At 32.4% G+C, this 18679-nt stretch overlaps 1 protein-coding gene across 2 annotated transcripts; it reads right to left on the bottom strand.

The window, feature by feature from the left end:
• Window positions 1-498: 498 nt before the first annotated feature.
• Window positions 499-18571, bottom strand: LOC110459402 (coiled-coil domain-containing protein 42 homolog). 2 transcript variants are annotated; one of them, XM_021511633.1, is made up of 9 exons: window positions 18385-18571; window positions 16239-16344; window positions 14554-14658; window positions 13949-14034; window positions 13510-13681; window positions 12557-12631; window positions 10643-10800; window positions 9672-9756; window positions 499-1427 (listed from the first exon to the last, which is right to left on the bottom strand). In XM_021511633.1, exons 1-9 carry the CDS (start codon window positions 18438-18440, stop codon window positions 1332-1334), a joined length of 939 nt encoding a protein of 312 aa, XP_021367308.1. In that variant the 5' UTR covers window positions 18441-18571; the 3' UTR covers window positions 499-1331. The 2 variants fall into 2 exon arrangements, with proteins under 2 accessions (XP_021367308.1, XP_021367309.1); XM_021511634.1 differs by having other exon boundaries at window positions 1334-1954.
• Window positions 18572-18679: the final 108 nt, after the last annotated feature.

The raw sequence follows: 18679 nt of genomic DNA, 5'->3' as shown, positions 1-18679 counted from the left end.
AACGCCCAAATCAATAAGGTTCCTACTCTTTTTTTTAAGGGCAACACATTCAAAGCTTTTGCCTTGTGTAATCATCGATTTCGAAGTTTCAAAATACTGTATACAGGAAAAAAATTCGCTGCAGTTAATTTTCGCACCTCCCCCGTAAAGAGGATGGATTATCATCACATCGCATATAAGTAAACAACATTATATAGATAGTTTAAATGTGAAGGGCGAAATTAACACTGGACAAAAATTGATCTAATGGGCACAGGGGAAAGTTTGACTGCGATTTTTTCCCGGTATACAGTAGGTATTTCGTTCAGGTATATAAACTCTACTGACCTTGTCATTTGATTGCTTTGCCCTAAAAACGATAGGATTCGTTTTTTCCTAGGGCAACCCATCTACCAAGTTTGAGATTTATAGAATCTATCACCCTTATGTGATGTACTATTAATTATTACCAGAGAAAATAATGTTACTTTATTCTAAGTATAATCATACAACACAAAATTTGTTTCAACTTGTTTTTATTTTTACATACATGTACAATAAAGAATTCAAAATTCCATCTTTCAAAACACTCTCATCAACCTTTCTCTCTCACATTCTTTTCAAAACATACAAAGTATAATCTTGCACCTGTCTCACGTATCATATATAGGTAGTGTTGGCGAGTAAAATACAAACAAAAGTCTGAACAAGTTCATATTACAAACATATAGGCTTACATATATCATTATTATTTAGTATATTAAACGGATTGAAGACAATATTGCAGGATTGTTTAACTGTTTTATAAAATGATAACTTTTCTTAATATTCCTGTTACAAAATAATTGAAGTTGAATAGTTAGAATTATTGACGAATAATTAGAATTATGTGTAATAAACGCGAACTCGTAAAAACGGTGTTTTTTCCATCTAAAAGTAAGTCGAATTATATATCTTCCTACAAAACATTAGTTATTAATAATGTAAAGGTCGAGATTTCTCGGATCCTGATATTGGTGTATTTTTCCTCGGTTATTATAACTGTATCAGGTTCACAAACATTTTATCAACCTCATGTACGGTCCATAATTGAAAGATGGGCGGCACCTTATTTACTTTTTTCAAGTGTTAACGGTATAATTTTGAAACAAAGAAAAAACACCACTGACAACTTTACCAAAAAATGAAAACTTAAATTGAAATATAGCAAATTTTGTGAGAATTTGTTGTGTATTTCTTTGAAGAAATCCAGACAAGATGTGAATAGACTTCCATAGGATTCAAGGCAAAACTGCTCCAATACAGGAATGCGATAAAGTGTTTGGATACTAGACAGCCAGCAGAGGTAGAGTTTAACTGGAGGACGGTGGAGCGATGGAGGCGCCAGACAACTCCATCCGACGAATCTCGTTGGTGATGATTGTAAGATCTTGTATGAACATTCGGATCTGAAAAATAATTTACATTCAAAAGATATGTCCTGGTCATCTTTATTTTATAAAAGAATCCATCCTCATTATTTTTTTATTTCCAGTACAGCTGTCAGAAAGTCTAAAGAGAACAGGGTTCTTGACGTGTTGCTGATAACAACTACATGCAGAATTAAGGTGATTTGTCCATGTAGGTAAAACATATTTGTGTCAAATCATTTCTGGAATGTTTCATCAGAGCTTTATATATTCTGCTTTATATTCAGCAGGTTTTTTTTAATTTCCTGTCATGAACGTATCACCTTAATTATTGCAGAATGAAATGCATGCAGACTCGGTTAAAGATTTTAAAAAGCCAAGAAACAAGAGAGGTCATAGAATCTAGAAGAAGTTAAGAGGGTTTCATAAAGCGGCAGAGCACGACATGCTTGAGGTGACATATTGAAGTGAGTATCTATTTATGAAGAAAGAAAGCTGGAGGCCAAAGTGTCCGATCTTTTCAGCTCCTTGCAAATGTCTGTGAGATCTTCTAGGAACATTTGAATCTGGAAAAAAGAAGATAAGAAAACTAGTTTAATTATTGGTTCGATAAGTATATTTACATATATATATCATGCAGAAAATACAAATGAACACTAAATGAAAGGCAGTATTTTATTATAATGTTACGGCTTAAGTGTATAATTGTATTACATTGGTTTTCCATATCAGTGTATTTGTATCAAGCTCACAATGTGTGGGTGTTTATTTTGGAAAAGGATGTCATTCCACTAATAAATAACAAACTCACTATGAAAGTAACTTGCGATTAAATATGAATAGTCCATATTAGCATTATTTCCACATAAAAATATTCAACTAATGAATACTACCATATAAAGAGATGAAAAAGGAAGCGTAAATGAAGTACATAAAAACAAATTTAAAGGAAAAAAATTGCGAAATGAAAATCTCGAGAATATTTGTCAACTTTAATAAGTGTTCTGCCACCGAACTTAACCTTATATGTGACATAAAATATCTTATACACTAAACATGTTTCAGAATCATGTCATCATGTATAAATAATAAAACGAAATATAATCCACTTAACTTTTAGTGTACTTGTGAAGTACATGATGGTACAAAGATTAACCTGTCATATTTCATACGTAACTCAATACAATATAAATAGATTTCGATAGACTGGGTCATCATGTGTATACAAATACTTGTAGCAATACTTGGAAAGAGTTCATAAATAAACAAATTGAAGTGGATATTAAAAGTGGGTTCAAGTTCTTCCCGTACGATAGTGCTGGTGACCTGATCAAGATTGACCTATTTTGTGAATACTTGATATTCTACAGGGGTCGACACTTACACTAGTCTGCTAGTCCTGGACTAGTAGATTTCAGCAATGACTAGTGAATCAGCTAACCTAACTGGTCCTTTGGACTTGTGAAAAATATGATTATAAAAAAAAAAAAAAATCAAAAATATTTGGTGTCTATCCCTGTAATCTACTAGGCTGACGTTAAGTGTAGTCTTTGCCCTATTTTAGTAAGGCTGAAACGATGTTTCGAATCTATCGTTTTATGATAAGTGTTTGTGTACCGTATCAAATGTGTTTTGTTTGCCTGTATCGCAATGCACTAACAGTACGTCAATCATCAATCAGTTGTATTTACCTCCAACATTTTTTTTCTTAATGTTTAGGAATACTGAAGTAAATATGTGACCCACTGTGCAGTTATACCCAAAAGTACCAAAACAATCATACCAAAGTATACTTTAATAGTATTTAAGACTATGACAAAACTAAAACCCAGCACTCATTCATTATGAAGTTGATTTTAAGCAGATATATGTTGTTTTATATTCATCGTATCGAAAGAATCGTTACACGATATACATATCGTGTCGTGAGATATGCGTATGGTTTCAGCTTTGCTCATCAAGATAAGATTTAATTTGTTGTCCGTAAACAACTTCCAAATTTAGCCTAGATCAGGTAAACTTTTACAAAAGCAACTTCCATTCCATTATGGCGATTAGTTTTAAAAATGTAGACAGACATTTTAATTTATCAAGTTGTAGGTAACTTTCGGGCATTGTTCCAAGATCACTATATTGAATTGTTTAAATACAAGATAAAAAAGCTATTATTTTTTTTAATCTGATAATGCATCGTACTATATGGAGTTAACAATAGCACTTAACCAAAAGGTCATGCACAGTATTGCATACAGCATATGTCATAGATTGAAAAAATCTCAGTAGTATAAATTACTTATAATTTCATTTCAAAATATTTTATTAAATCAATCCGATTTAATGGGAATTAGGCAACAGGCAAAGCCTATACAATCCCTCTCCCAAGTTAAATTACTTATAATATAATAATATAATCATTATTTTTTGTATTCTTTTAATGACTTTTTTCATAGAGGGGTGGGAAGCAGATTGCAAAAGGATATATGAGATTTGTTTATGCTTTTTTAAACAAGACATAAGTTTCACACAGAGAAGTTGGGAAATGCTATATGAGTATTTCTTCTTTGATAATAATAAATGAGGTGAATAAGCTTATGTATTTTTGAACACATAAATGTTGTATTCTCACCTGCTTTGTTTGGAAGATTCATCGTAGAAATCGTAGGCAAAGTTGATGTGTATTAATTTTTCTAACTATGTTAATGAGAAATATGAACTACCACTACATGGTTATAGGATTTCACGCAGGCATGCAAGTGCTGTTTAGTGCAAAGGTTCATAGAATAGGACAATACTTCAAAAAATATTGTAACCTTGATATTATTCTCTGTATTTCTTATTTATCTCTCAAGAAGAGAATATGTACCAGATAAATTGAGTTTTATGTGTTTTTTTAGGTTACATTGTATATTGCTGAATAAATTTTGGTCAAACACTGTATATGTTGATAATAAGGGATTAGACAGTTATACTTGAACACGTAACCAGTCTAAAATGTTTATGATACAATGTATATACCTGTCTGGTACTACATTACACTATAGAATCTGATACGGTTCGTACTCAGCTCATTCATAGAGGAAGCCATCCATATGTATCCCGTTGCTAACAGCGAAACATGATATTGGTCATTTTAATCTACAGGATTTTTTATTTATTTCAAATAGTTCAAAATTGTCATTTGATGTTGAGGCTGGAAGCTGGAAATTAATATTGTTACAAAGTGGACCTTTGTTGACATTATCTCGCCCATGACCATCAAATAACTTAATTTGATTTACAATAAAAACTATCAAAAATTATATTTTACAATTAAAGTAGCACAAGAAAGTTAAACCAATTAATTTGTTTTAGTTAATTTGAGAAAGCATTCTTTTCAAATGAAATTATTGATTGCTGTTATTTTTTTCGAGTAATGTTATAACCATTCTTATGTTTTGTCTAAATTGAATTATAGAAAGACATGTAAGCGAATAATTAATTTTTAATCAAATTAACATCTGATTTGAGATATTCTTTGAAAAAAATATTTGTTTCCCATCTTTATTTTTATTTTTCAAATAATATTTGCATCTTATCTTTTTCATCGCCACCAACATAATTAAAATATGAAAAAATGTAAACTGTCGACTTTTCATATACTTAATTCGAAACAATTTTTTTCCAAATATGTAACTATCTTTTACAAATTATTTGTTTACTTATATTGTGTTGGTGATAGTTAAATTATAATGAAAATTTATCATGTGTTAAAAAATTCAAGTCTTATTTCTTAACTACGTGTATACATTTACAAACACATAAGATGTGAGTTAGACACAAAAAAACGTATTTAGTGGATGTGCAGATGTGTCAGATAAGGGACATGTTAGAGAAAATCAACCTGTTCAGGATTATATTTAATAATGAATCTTAACAATATTTAATAATCGATTCGGACTTTGCTAACTGAATTTTATATAAAATGTATCCTGGCAAGATTGTGTACTCTAAAACATAATCACATCTTATCTCATTTTTTTCCCTTAGTTTTAAATAAGATTAAAACCAAAAATATAACTCCTTCCCGAATGTTTTATATTCTTTTTAACAAACATTAAACAATAATATATGCAATATTTATAAATAATTGTTTTAAATCGATTTCTTAATAATAAGTTGAGCACTAGTTTATGATATAAGATCGGATGAGAAAACATGTTTATTTCATCTACGTTGCAAGCATGCAAAATATTATAAAACAAAAAGCTAAATAACTGATAAAGCAAAATGAAAAAATGTCATGCAGCAAGCAAAAGGTAAGTGTAGCAAGCTCTAGAAGCACAGGCAATAGCAGAGTGAGCTAGTTAGCAGAATCGTGTGAACAGTGATCCAGGCACACTGAGATGAAGACGAAAAGTTTATCCCACTTAATATGGTATCTCAATTTTAAAGTGTGATAACAAAATGTCAGCCATTTTTCACAATTCTAACTTCATTTTTTGTTCTCTGCAAAGCGTTCCATGAAAAACTTTAATCTAAATCAAATCTATCAGTATTTTTATAATTTCATCAACTTTTCAGAAAAACATTTTCCATTTGTTAAATTAGCATATTTTTACGAGTCATAGATGATGAAAATTATACATTCTCCGAAAATATTTATTTCCGGCTGATAGGAAATGACTCAATCGGATTTGAAACAGGGAAGCAATGTTAACAGATAAATGTGTATGAATTTTATATTCTAGATATATTTGAATTCGTAACAACTCTATATGCGATGTTATGTGAATTCATATATATATTACGAATTTTCATTAAATTACACTTACACAGAATTCCTGGGTTTTTTTTTTAAATTAACTTGCGTTTTAAGCAATGATTCAGTCGCCATGTTAAAACGAGGTAAGACTTGTGAAAATTGACAAATATTTTGTTTGTATTCTCAAAAAACTGAAAAACCAAATTAAAAGGGAAAGACTGCAGAAACATGATGCAAGTTCAAGGTCAGGACAGAATCTTGAAAAAAGAGCTTGAGCTCTACTTGTGATCGAAATGAAAAATCAGAAAATGAAAGCATGTGTGACGAGAATAACAAAGGAACTATGATCACTACACAAAGATCCAGCAACTATAAGTAAAGTACATAATGAAAACAGGCGAGAAAGATTTGAATTATTCAGAGAATTGTGAAACAAGATGTGGAGTAAATGAATGATCTACTACATAGAAATCGGGTGACAAAATGCAGAGGTCTGGTCGAAATAGGGGCTTTGGGTACGGTATAGTAGATCTAGAGAACATTGAATGAAGGGTAAAGGGTTTGGAGAGAAGGAAATATAACAATTTATAAGTCCTTATATAACCAGGTATTGTGTTTGGTTTTTATGTCCTAGATATTAAGAGCTATGGTCACTTAAGGACGTGCCAGGTTTTGTTGGTGGTGGTGGAAGAAAGCCGGAGTTCTCAGAGAAAAAGCATCGACCTAGGGCCAGTACCTGGCAACTGCCCAACAAAGGCCTCAAACCCGCGACCCAGTGGTGGAGGGCTAGTGGTAGCAGAATGTCAGACAGATTTATAACAGAAAGTTTAAAAGTCTTGTACAAAAGGGTTTGAATCCAGGTATATACACATTTTTGCGGGGTTTTTTCTTCTGTTTTAGTCTCGCAAAGTAGGGTTTCCCTTTCAGAAATGATTATTTTAAATCATGGTGGATGAAAATACTTTCCAATGCACAGCTATAGTTTTTGGCAGTCGTACGGGGATCCTTAAGGTTTTTTTTAGTGATACAGGGATCCTTAAGTTTTTGGCAGTTGTACAGGAATCCTTAAGATTTTGGCAGTTGTACAGGGATCATTAAGGTTTTTTTTAGTGATACAGGGATCCTTAAGGTTTTGGCAGTTGTACAGGGATCCTTAAGTTTTTGGCAGTTGTACGGGGATCCTTAAGTTTTTGGTAGTGGTACGGGGATCCTTAAGCTTTTGGTAGTGGTACGGGTATTCTTAAGTTTTTGGCAGCGATACGGAGATCCTTAAGTTTTTGGCAGTAGTACAGGGATCCTTAAGTTTTTGGCAGTGGTACGGGGATCCTTAAGTGATAGAGTGTTTAAAGAGTAAGAGATAATTAATAGAAGAGGGCTGTGAGTGAGGAATGAATTGGAAGAATAGAAAGGTAGCACAGGTACTGGAAAGTAGACTGGTCAAGAGACACATGTTATCAAATAGACTTTCAGCTGTTTATAACTGGTATGAACTGAAAATGACAATAAAAATATAAGTTAAATGAATCATTTCTATTAAAAACTGTTAAATAAATAATTTCACCAATACTTTTTCCAACAATTGATAACTGATTATAAACCTCAACCAGATGGTAACATTTCACTATTGAAATTGTATTTAACTCTTTATGAAACCTTAGTCAAATGTAATATTTCATCAATGTTTTTTTATTTGAACTACATGTACCAAAATTGAGTCATATTTAAAATATCACAATTGAAATGTCTTAAATTTATGTTATAATCCAGGAAAATTTAGCAATGGAAAATTCTTCTCTTTTCTATTAGGATCAAGTAAATGTTAATTTTCACAGTTTAAATTTCATCATTTTCTATATACACCATATTATGATCAAAAGATCAAATTTCATCATTAAATAGTCTCACAATTTAATGAAAATGTAAAATTTTACCATTAACCTTTTAACGTTTCTATTACAATACAAATGTAAAATTTTACCATTAAAATTGACGACATGCACCCTCAACCAATTAAACATCTATTAAAACCCAGTTAAAACTATGGCAATAGTAATTTATTCCAATATATATTTGTAACACAATAAATAAATCACCACAAAGAATGACTATTTCAATTAGTTGAATAATTACTTACTGATTTTAAACTTGACATTTGTTTTTAAGAATAAAAATTCCCTACCTTGACTTCCTTCACCTGACAGGAATTTTTACCATGTTACGGACGTTTGTCCCATCATCAAATGGTTGCCACCCAAACCCCCAAACCCCTAACCCCCTTCCATTCCCAATATTATCAAAGCTCACCCCTTCTTTCAGGTTTTGGGAACTCATTCACCCCTGAAGACACATTTGAACTCCTCCAATTCAAAGGTTGGAATAGTTCATTATAAAATTTCAGGGGTGAATGAGTTAAAATATAAGAAGTAGTCTCCATTATGCCTTGAATAATGCCTAGAAACTAGTGATTTTTGCTACTATCTACTTTTAAAAGATTTTGTAAACTTTTCCATTTCACACTTTCGAAAGAGTTCAGAATTCATAAATTTTTATCAGTTAATGAATATCTGAATTAATTCAAAAAAATATTAGGAACAATGTTATAACAATACTCACTTTACATGGTATTTTTTAAGATACACTTACTTCTCCAATAAAAAAAAACATACAAACTTATCAGATGTAAATACATTTGTTGTCAATAAAAGAAAAAATAATTGGGAATCATAAAAACAGCTATCTTTATTTTTTTGAGAAAGAAATGAAATAATTGAAGGACCTTTTTTTTCATTTTTTTATTTGCCAGGTTTAGTCCTGAAACTCAAAAATGTTTGTGAGGTAATGCTTTGATTAAGATTCAGACAAGTAGGTTGTCCAAACTTGATTTAAAGATATATGCTACTCGCTATGACATTCATCTCCTTCTCAAAAGACTTTCATTCAAAAAAAAAAAAATCCCTTTAAATTCTTCTTTTTCTTTAATTTATAAAAAAATACATTAGTTATAAGGACTGGAAATGCTAATAAAACCTGTAAAGGGAGAAAACTCTTAATTATTATAGATATTTATCCCAGATCTTTTCCTGGGTAGTTTGGAAAATACAACCGTCATGAGGCTGAAAATATGTATCACCTAACACAGTTTCTTATTCTATAATCTGTTTTTTTTGTGGGTTTTTTTCATGTGAGACTTTTTGTTTGTTTTTCAATTTTTAGAAAAATATGAAAATTTTTGAAATTTTTGAAATCCTTCTTGTTATAAAATATTAATAAGGACAATCAGAAAATAAGAAAGCACCCCATTGGAATGGAATCTACAAATACCTGGATTGTATAGATTTTAAATTTTGCGATTGTTCTTTTAAATATCAAATAAATAAGGTTAGGAATAGAACCTGATATTTTCAACAACTGCACCCAATCTATTTGATTTAATTTACCATAACAACCAGAAGGCTTGGGTAGCAACCACTTGGTGATGAGTTGTGAGGGGAAGAGGGAATCACTCTGGTGTGAGGGAAGGGGAGAGCACTCTGAGCACATACCTGATGCAGCTGTTCTGCCGTGTCGTCTTCTGTACCCGATTGTTTCTGATGTCTCTTCACCAGCTGGTATAAATTGTGTGCAGCCCTGAAAAAAAAAGCAGATAATATCATAATACTCCTTTGTTTTCTGAACCATTCAATTACTAGTTGGCAGAAATTATGAGACCAACTGTAAAATATTTTAAAAAAAAAAAAAAAAAAAAAAAAAAAAATCTTTCTATTTTGCTTTTTTCTTCCCGGCACAAATCATTATATATCAACGAAATTAAAAATATATATATATATAAGTAAATCTATTCTACCTTCAAAATTAATGAATAACAAAAAAAATACACACAATCTCAGAAAAAAGAAAATATTTAGGAAAAAATATATTTTTGATTTATTCATTAGTATTAACACTGCTTCTTTAATAAGTTCTGTGATGATAAGATTATAACTACAATGTTCAATCTGAAATATTTTGAACCTCATCTTTTATTTCAATGGAAATGGAGTTTACATTTATAAATCTCTGGTTTTAATTGTTGAAAGTATCAAAGCATCTGTAGCCATTAGGACTCTACCTGTCTAGGGCATATTAAAAATGCCATTTATCTCAAAAACTGGACTTGTTACAAAGATTAGGAACAGCAGGGTTCTTGGCCATCCACCTGGCAGACTCTGTTGTTTATGAGACCATTTATGTAAATACTTTTCCTATTAATAGATTACAAACTAATTGTTTTATTACTTAATTTTGGTTTCTGATTTAAAGGTTTATAAATCTGGAACTTCATCTTTTTAATCAATCAGTGTGCGGAGTCTCAGGGTTTGAATTGAAATGGTCCATTACTTTTGAGGAAATTTACAACATATTTATAAAAACAGAAAAAATGATATAGCTATAAGTTCTAGGAAAATGACCATTAGCCTGCCTAATCAATATGGAAGTTACATATTCCATCGTAAAAATCCTCCAATATACTCACATTTTGATTCTACCAAGTTCCAAGGTTTTCTTAGCAGCCGTATTTTTTATATGGGTCCACTTGGACTCCCAGAACACAGCCTCACTTTGAGCATCGTCCAATCGGGTTTGTAGGCCAGAGAGGAGATTATTGAATGAAAGAATCTGGTTGTCTTTTTCCTAAAACAAAATTGGAATTCAATTAAGAGAATTTTAACTGCTAAAAATATGATTTATTTTAGGATTTTGTTTTGTTTATGAGATAATAAATACAATCGAGCACAAGGGAAATTGCATAAATGCTTTGCGTTTAAGAACAATTTACCTCGTGCTCCATTGGATTTATTATCTCATAAACTAAACAAAATATAAGGTTAATCCTCATATTTACAATATCTCCTTTTATCAATAACGCCATTAAAAGAGTCGGATACAAGCATTTACCTTGTGTGATCTCCGTTCAAAATTAGTTTGACGTTATTGTTAAACCGTACAAAACAGCCATTCGCAAAAGCCGTTGACAGACAGCTAAACCCCGCCCACTTTATCCGTGACAACAAATGAAAAATGTTCTTCCATTTCAATATTTTTATTCACATAAAATATCCATTTTTTTACTTTATACAATATCTTCATAATTGTATTAGTAGGTAATGGAATACATAATTTTATATTTGTATGAAATTGAGGTACTTGGGCAAAATACTTAGTAGAAAATACTAATGACCGCGGACGTCCATCGTTTAAAAGTGATGCGCCCAAAGGCAGGAAATAGAGAGTGCTACTATGTCATCGAGCGATAGTGACTAGCCTAGGCCTGGTGAAAGTTGAATGTAAGCAAACCGGATGTTTGTACAGATGACATGTACACTGTATGATGTGTATAAATCGTTTGTCGGCCGAGTGACTTTTGATGTAACATTTGGGAGACGAGAAATTTGACCAATATTTCTAGGAACGATACTGTAGCCATCGTTTCTGTGTCATGGCGGCCGACACTCAAAGATGAGAGAGTGGAGCTGGTGGAGCGTTTTTGTATCGACGAACAATCGCGACTGTAGCTTCTGTTTATAATAAACAGCCATGTTGAAATCTTAAGTCATATAACAATTAATGATAATATGTGCATATCTAATTAAGATTATAAAATATGCATGATCTAAATATTCCCAACACGAGGCATTAACAAAATATTTTCCTAACCAAAAGACCCTTTGATTTTATAAAGTTGAAATAGTATATATATATATATCTATCAATAATTTTGTTTACAAATGAAGATCATACCAATTTTATATGTGTCTGGAAATAAACTATTTATCATATGATGTGGCTATCAGTTAGTGTAATATATATTTTTTCTATCCCAAACACTGATTCAAATTCATTTTAAACGTTACATGGCATTACATTTTGTTGTCAATCAAACTAATTTGAAACCATACAAAGATGATGTATACCATCCACAAATTTTGGATTTTATCAAAGACATCAATGACCCTGACTGATCTGACTCATCATGAAATTGATTATTAATAAGATCACACGCATTAGCTTGACCCCAAAAGGTCAATGTCAAAGGGCAAAGCAGAGTGATCCAGATTTTACAAAAACGCAACACATAAATAAATCTTTTCTTAATTTTTTTATTTTATCTTATATGAATTAGAATTGGGAAAATTAAACCTATAATGTGTTTTAAGATTTTCGCCAGTAAAGAGGGTTATCCCGTAATTTTGACATCACAAGTAACAAAATTGCACAAAAAGGATGATGAGGGAAAACAGATTGTAGTAACCCACATCAAATACATGTTGAGATAAAATTTCTTAACTCTTTCACCCCTCAAATTTCATAATGAACTATTCCAACCTTTGAATTGGGAGAGTTCAAGTGTGTCTTCAGGGTGAATAAGTTAAAAGGACTACTTGCTTACCTCTGTGTATTTCATCAGGTTCTGTCTCTGCTGTTCAATCACAGATTGATTCTGGTTTTCTCGATCCATCAAGTCCTGAAATTATTTAAATAACCAAAAATTTACTAAAATCACCCACTTAAAATTCTCAGAAGTCATATCTGGGTGTTAATATGGTAAGCAGATGTTCTCAATAATCAAAGGCAAGAGGCCATAATGACCTTTTAATTTCAGGTTTTGTCTCCAAGCAACGAAGCATTAATACTTGGTTTGGTTTGATTGTGTTTTACGTCCTATTAACAGCTATGGTCATTTAAGGACATGACCGGTTTTGGTGGTGGAGGAGCGCCAAACTTCCCAGAGAAAAACCACCGACCTACCTGCCAGTATCTGACGACTGCCCCACGTAGGTCTCGAACCCGCGACCCAGTGGTGGAGCGCTCGTGGTAGCAGAATGTCCAACACCTTAACCACTTGGCCACCGCGGCCCATTAATACTAATGAATTGTTTTTTTGGTGGTGGCAACGGCATAGAACGTTCACATTTAGCTCCATGGCTACGTTTCCATCAAACAGCTGACATGGCAAGACAAATTTCTTGATAATTTGTGTAATTCTTGTTATTTTGGCCTCTTCAAAACGCCAGCTCTTTTAATGTACTCCATTTATGTATAACTTTACAAAACTTGTCTGGTTTAAAGAGTTGTTGGACTAGATCAGATAAAAGTTAATGAAAAGCCACGGAAATTAAGGTTTCAAACGAAATACTGAAATATTGACATTATATTGAATCTTGTAAAGAAAATACGTCCAAACTTAAAAACAGTAAATTAACTTAGATAAAGTAACTTCAAACAATTTATTTGACAGAAATTTTGAAATTAAGATACTCAACTTGTAAAAATTATTTGGAAGTTTAAAACTGAATATTTGTTAGCCATCTTTTCTTATAGGGTCTGCAGTTCTTCACTTACTCCATGGGTGGCCACCAAAGTATCGTGTCTGGCAATAATGTCTCTCATTTCGTGGAACTCCTCACCAGCCTCCAAAGTCTTCTCCATGTATTTGTGGAATACTGTGTATTTTTCTAGCTTAGTTTGAAGTTTTTCTTTTTCTTTTAACAAGGTACCTTTCTCGTCTCTCAGTCTAAAAGAAAACACAAACAGATTCTTAACTGAAAGTATATAATGAAGAAAAATCATGCACAATTAAAAACTGAATTAAAAAGTCTCAAAAAATATGTACATATAGCTCTGAACCACTAAGTGCAATAGCTTAAATCATTCACCCCAAAAGTTTCATAATGAACTTTTCCAACCTTTGAATTAGAAGAATTCAAATGTGTCTTCAGGGGTGAATGAGTTAATACATAATTGTCAGTAGGCCGAGTTGAAGGCTGAAAACATGTCTTACTTGTCTATTTCTTTGTCTTTCTGTTTTTTGGAGTCTCGTTCATCCTCCGCCTTTTTAAGTGCTCGTGCCCGTTTGGAGTCGTTATCCTGAAAATAGCAAACAAACAGAATTATGAATGAATTTTGTTAAATATCATTATTGTAAAGAAAATAAACATTTGAAAATTAAAAAAAATAATCTCTAGCAATTTTGCCACCTTATATGAAAACATATATGTTACATTATCATTATTATACATTATCATTTATATATATATATATAGGTATACATAAACAATAATGTTTTCAAAATTGTTTATAATATTCACTAAATATTCATTATGAATGAAACTAGCTGTAACACATCCTCAGCAATTTATATTTCAAGTTGACATATCTTAATGGACTGAGGATGAAAATAAACCTTAATTGCATGAAAAACAAAAATTCATGAATATATCGTACTTATGAAAGCCTGAGGTTTCTATCAAATATTTATAGATCTTTAACAAGATCCTGAATTAAATGAATGATTATGAAATATGATATTGGACATATCATCATTTGGACCAGTTAGATTGTTAAAGCATTAATCACATAAGCATGTTGCATGCAAGACAAACTCACCTTTAGGAAATGGTCAAATTTCAATAACGATTCTTTTAACTGGTATTCTTTTCTTTCTAATTCTTCTCTTCGCTGCTGTAAACTTTCCATTTTCATTTGGAACTCCTGTGACAGGAAAAAAATAAAATTAACAATACAAAAAACAAGAAATATTTTGAGTGCATTAGCCATGATATGAAGTCAGTTGTTTAGTATGCAACATGTGAACTTATTTATATCCGTTGTAAACAATTTTAAAAGTTTACAAATTTAATGAATTTAAAATGTTTGGTGTAAGGCCAATCTGAATTGGTTATTTGGGACATCAAAATTGAAACAGAAAATTCAATTGGTAAATAGTTTTTATTATGGTTTTAGAATTGGTTTTGCTGGCCTAGCTTGGAAGATCCATGCAGTAATACTTTAATTTTTTAACAAAATTGAGTATTTGTTACCGAGTAAAAGGATTTCTTTTGAAAAATACTTCAGATATTTCTATTTCGTATGATGTTACATTTCATTTAAATAAACAGTAAGCATCGATCATAAATTCATGTAACAAACGGACACTTATTTATGTGTAAACTAAAACATACATTAATAATAATAATAATAATTTGAGCTTCTTATATACCACTTTATCACAACCTAGTTTGTAGGTCGTCTCAAAGCGGTTCACAAATTATTATCCATGGTTATAGGGCCTTTGCAACCGGCCTATATCTTTCTCAACTTCCTGTNTCCATGGTTATAGGGCCTTTGCAACCAGCCTATATCTTTCTCAACTTCCTGTGGAGCATACAGCCGGTGCTGCCATTTCGGCACTCACAGCTAGCATTCGACAATTCTAGCACTGCCCAACCACATACTCATTTACAGCTGAGTAGACTGGAACAAGTGGAGTAAAGTATTGTGCTTAAAGATACAACACAGTGCAGTGCCGTGACTCAAACCTGCAACCCTTCGGTCATGAGCCCGGCGTCCTACCACTAGCTAGACTACCGTGCCTCCAAAAGGAATCGCAGGAAACACGAATCATGATCCCAATAATAAATTACAGTATATATGATGCAAAATTTGCAAAACCCCAAGCTTTAGTCTACCAAAATATGTAGATGTATTTAAGGCTATAGTGAGCAGATGAATGCTATGTACAGTATAATTGGTCTAATATGTATAGACTCATGCATTCATCATATACTACTGGAACACTCTGCGCACATTCAAATGCTCAAAATATGTAGTAATAATCAATTGCAATCATACAGCTTTTGACTTCTCCTAAACCTATAAGTTACAGTAATAGTAGCTAAAAATAACAAATATGTTATTACTTTCAGGGAAAATCCCAGTGGGCCATTTTCAGTAATTTTTAGTCAATATCAAAAGAGCCATTCTATGTAAAAATTAAAAGAAAATTGGAACATGGATGGGTCAATTTCAGTTTTGAGGGGTCAATGGCCTCATGGCCCCCTCCAGGATTATAGATTTCTAAATTTGCAACATGTACATAATTTAGCATACCAAGGTTTATAGCCAAACGAAGGATCTAGTTTTCACGGACAACCAGAGGGCTGATTTTCCTTGGAATTTCTAAAAATAACGGCCCATTATTTGTATACAAAGTTTAAGTGTATGTTACTTTGTATACATTTGCTTAAATTATACTAATTATACATATGACACAGTAATAACCCTGTATGTACCTCTTTTTGTGCTGCAAGAGCTTGTTCCACTTCTGCCATTTCTCTCCTTTTCTCAAGGAGGCGAGTAGCAGGTGTGAGGTGGTCATCTTCTCTTTCCGGCATCTTTCTGCATAAAAAAATTGAGAACATCTGCATGTCACATTTTGTTTAAGTAAAATCAAATTAATGTTTGATATTTTTGTCAAAGGTTCAGATCTGAATGTATGCTTGAAGGGATACCTGAACCTGGTTGTAAACGTAGTGTTGTTTTCACGGGCGAAACTTGCCGAAAGCTTAAAAAAAGGTGGGAGGGATGTGACAGAACTGGACTGGTTGATTGACGGTAACCAAATGCATTTAGTAGATCAATTGGTAGCGTGTCCGTCTAGAGTTTGGAGGGTTCCAGGTTCAAATCCCTGTCTGGCTATGCATTTCTCTTCACTCCTGTTACAGTCATTATAGTCTGACAACATCCATCAAAGATTAAGTGACAACATACATCGTATATATTTTAACCTAAGGCTTCATACGTTGGTACTATTTACTTTCCAAATTCTATACATGTCAAAATCAATTTATCATTACTGCAGTACTGTACAGTTTAAGTTCATCAACTAAGCTACAGATTGTGTTTGACAAATCTATCAATGGCTAAATCTTAACGGTTTTTGTCAATACAAACTATGGTGTATTTTTAATGCATGCAGCATACAATTATTTTTTTACATACATGGATATATATATGTTAAAAAAAAAACTACTATAATATAATATAATAATAATGTAATATAATAGTACTGGACGCAGGCATATGCCTATATATCCAGATCAGGTGTATCGTCAGACTCTAAGCTGACACCCCGACAGTTAATAAGTTCATTATTATCAATTTCATGGTTATAATAGCATTCTGGTTTTCCCCAGTGCTTATCCAGTCGGGCTTCAAACGTTTTTAGTGTTGGTGATGTGATGACGTGGTTTGGAAGTGAGTTCCAATGGTTGACTACTCTTTCTTTAAAGGCATACTTTCTTAAGTTTAATTTAATTTAATTTAATTTACACCTTATTCTTTTATTCTTGCATTTTCTTCACAGGATTGTTTAATTGCATAAAACGCTATGGCATTTGTTACAATTGCAAAATTTTGGATGATAGTAAGTATTTCTTAGCCATTTTAAGGCTTACTAACCACAACTACAATAACATGATCTTGGTAAGTATGATCTTAGTGCTAGGGTTGGGGCGCGGGTGGAGGGTGGGTGGGGGTGCAGTCATACTTCTTCATCTTCATCTTATTGACTTCCTCAGTCGATACCGACAATTACGGAAGTAGGGTCGTTGTGCTATTGTGCGTTAATTACAGTGATAATTTTTTTGATTTTTTTGTTATTTGCTATAGGATAAAAACAGGTTAAAAACAGTGAGTGAGTGCTAGTTATGTTGTAGGTTTTGTATATGTTCGATTATGTTGTATGTGGTGCATGTCCTGAATTCTGCTAGTGTATTTGATTGGATTATTGTTGTGGGTAGGAGGTTCCATTTTATTATGGTGTATGGAAAGAATGAGTGTCTGTTAATTACTCTGTATACATGTGTCTTTGGATGTAAAGATATGTCTGTAACGTAACGGTCGTGTCTGGTATCTATCAGGATGAGATTGCTAGTGTCTATTGCTACATGTTGGTGTATTGTTTTGTAGAGAAGAATAATGTGTGTTCTTGTTCTGTGTGTGTGTAGTGTTGGCCATTGCAAGTTGTGTATCATATCTGTGACTGCGCGCACTTGTGTTATGGTATTTGTTTACAACATATCAAGCTGCTCTTCGTTGTACTTTTTCTAATTTGCATATATATATGGGTCCCAAACTGAAGAGCAGTATTCGAGTTTTGGTCTTACAATGACCTGTATGCATGTTCTTTTATGTGTTGTGAATACAGTATGTGTCTACTGTTGCTGAGCACTGTCTGTCACTTTGAAGTCAATCAAATGACAGCATATAAGAAAGAATAACTTGCAACAGCGAACCATTGAGTAGGGGCTGAGAGGGACGGAATGTCAAGTCGTTGCATCAACCTTTACTTCTACTGTACTCATTGACACTGTTTGTTGGAGCATGCCATTTTTTTATCCATCATTATCAAACATTATTAAGGAAAACTGTACTCACACGAGGAGTTTATCCTCGAAAGTTGTCCGGAAATATTCTCCAAGATTGACATTCATCTTGGATGGTTCCCTTAGGGTGCACACAACATTAAATGATATCGATATAAATCTCCTTCCTTTTCCCCTTTCGTTTCCTGTCAAACCAAACCCGCCATTTGTAAACTACGACGATGTTGCTAGGGGACGGCAGCAAATTGTTTCAGCAGAATAGCTAATAAAACATTAAGATAAATAATAAGACTTTATATCACATATTCAATTCAGGGATTATATATGACGAATTCATATAAACCAAT

This window comes from Mizuhopecten yessoensis, unplaced genomic scaffold (assembly GCF_002113885.1).
Source record: "Mizuhopecten yessoensis strain PY_sf001 unplaced genomic scaffold, ASM211388v2 scaffold10059, whole genome shotgun sequence".
Taxonomy (NCBI): Eukaryota; Metazoa; Mollusca; class Bivalvia; order Pectinida; family Pectinidae; genus Mizuhopecten; species Mizuhopecten yessoensis.
Note: the sequence above shows the minus strand (reverse complement) of the source record. Positions and strands in the feature narration are given on the sequence as shown.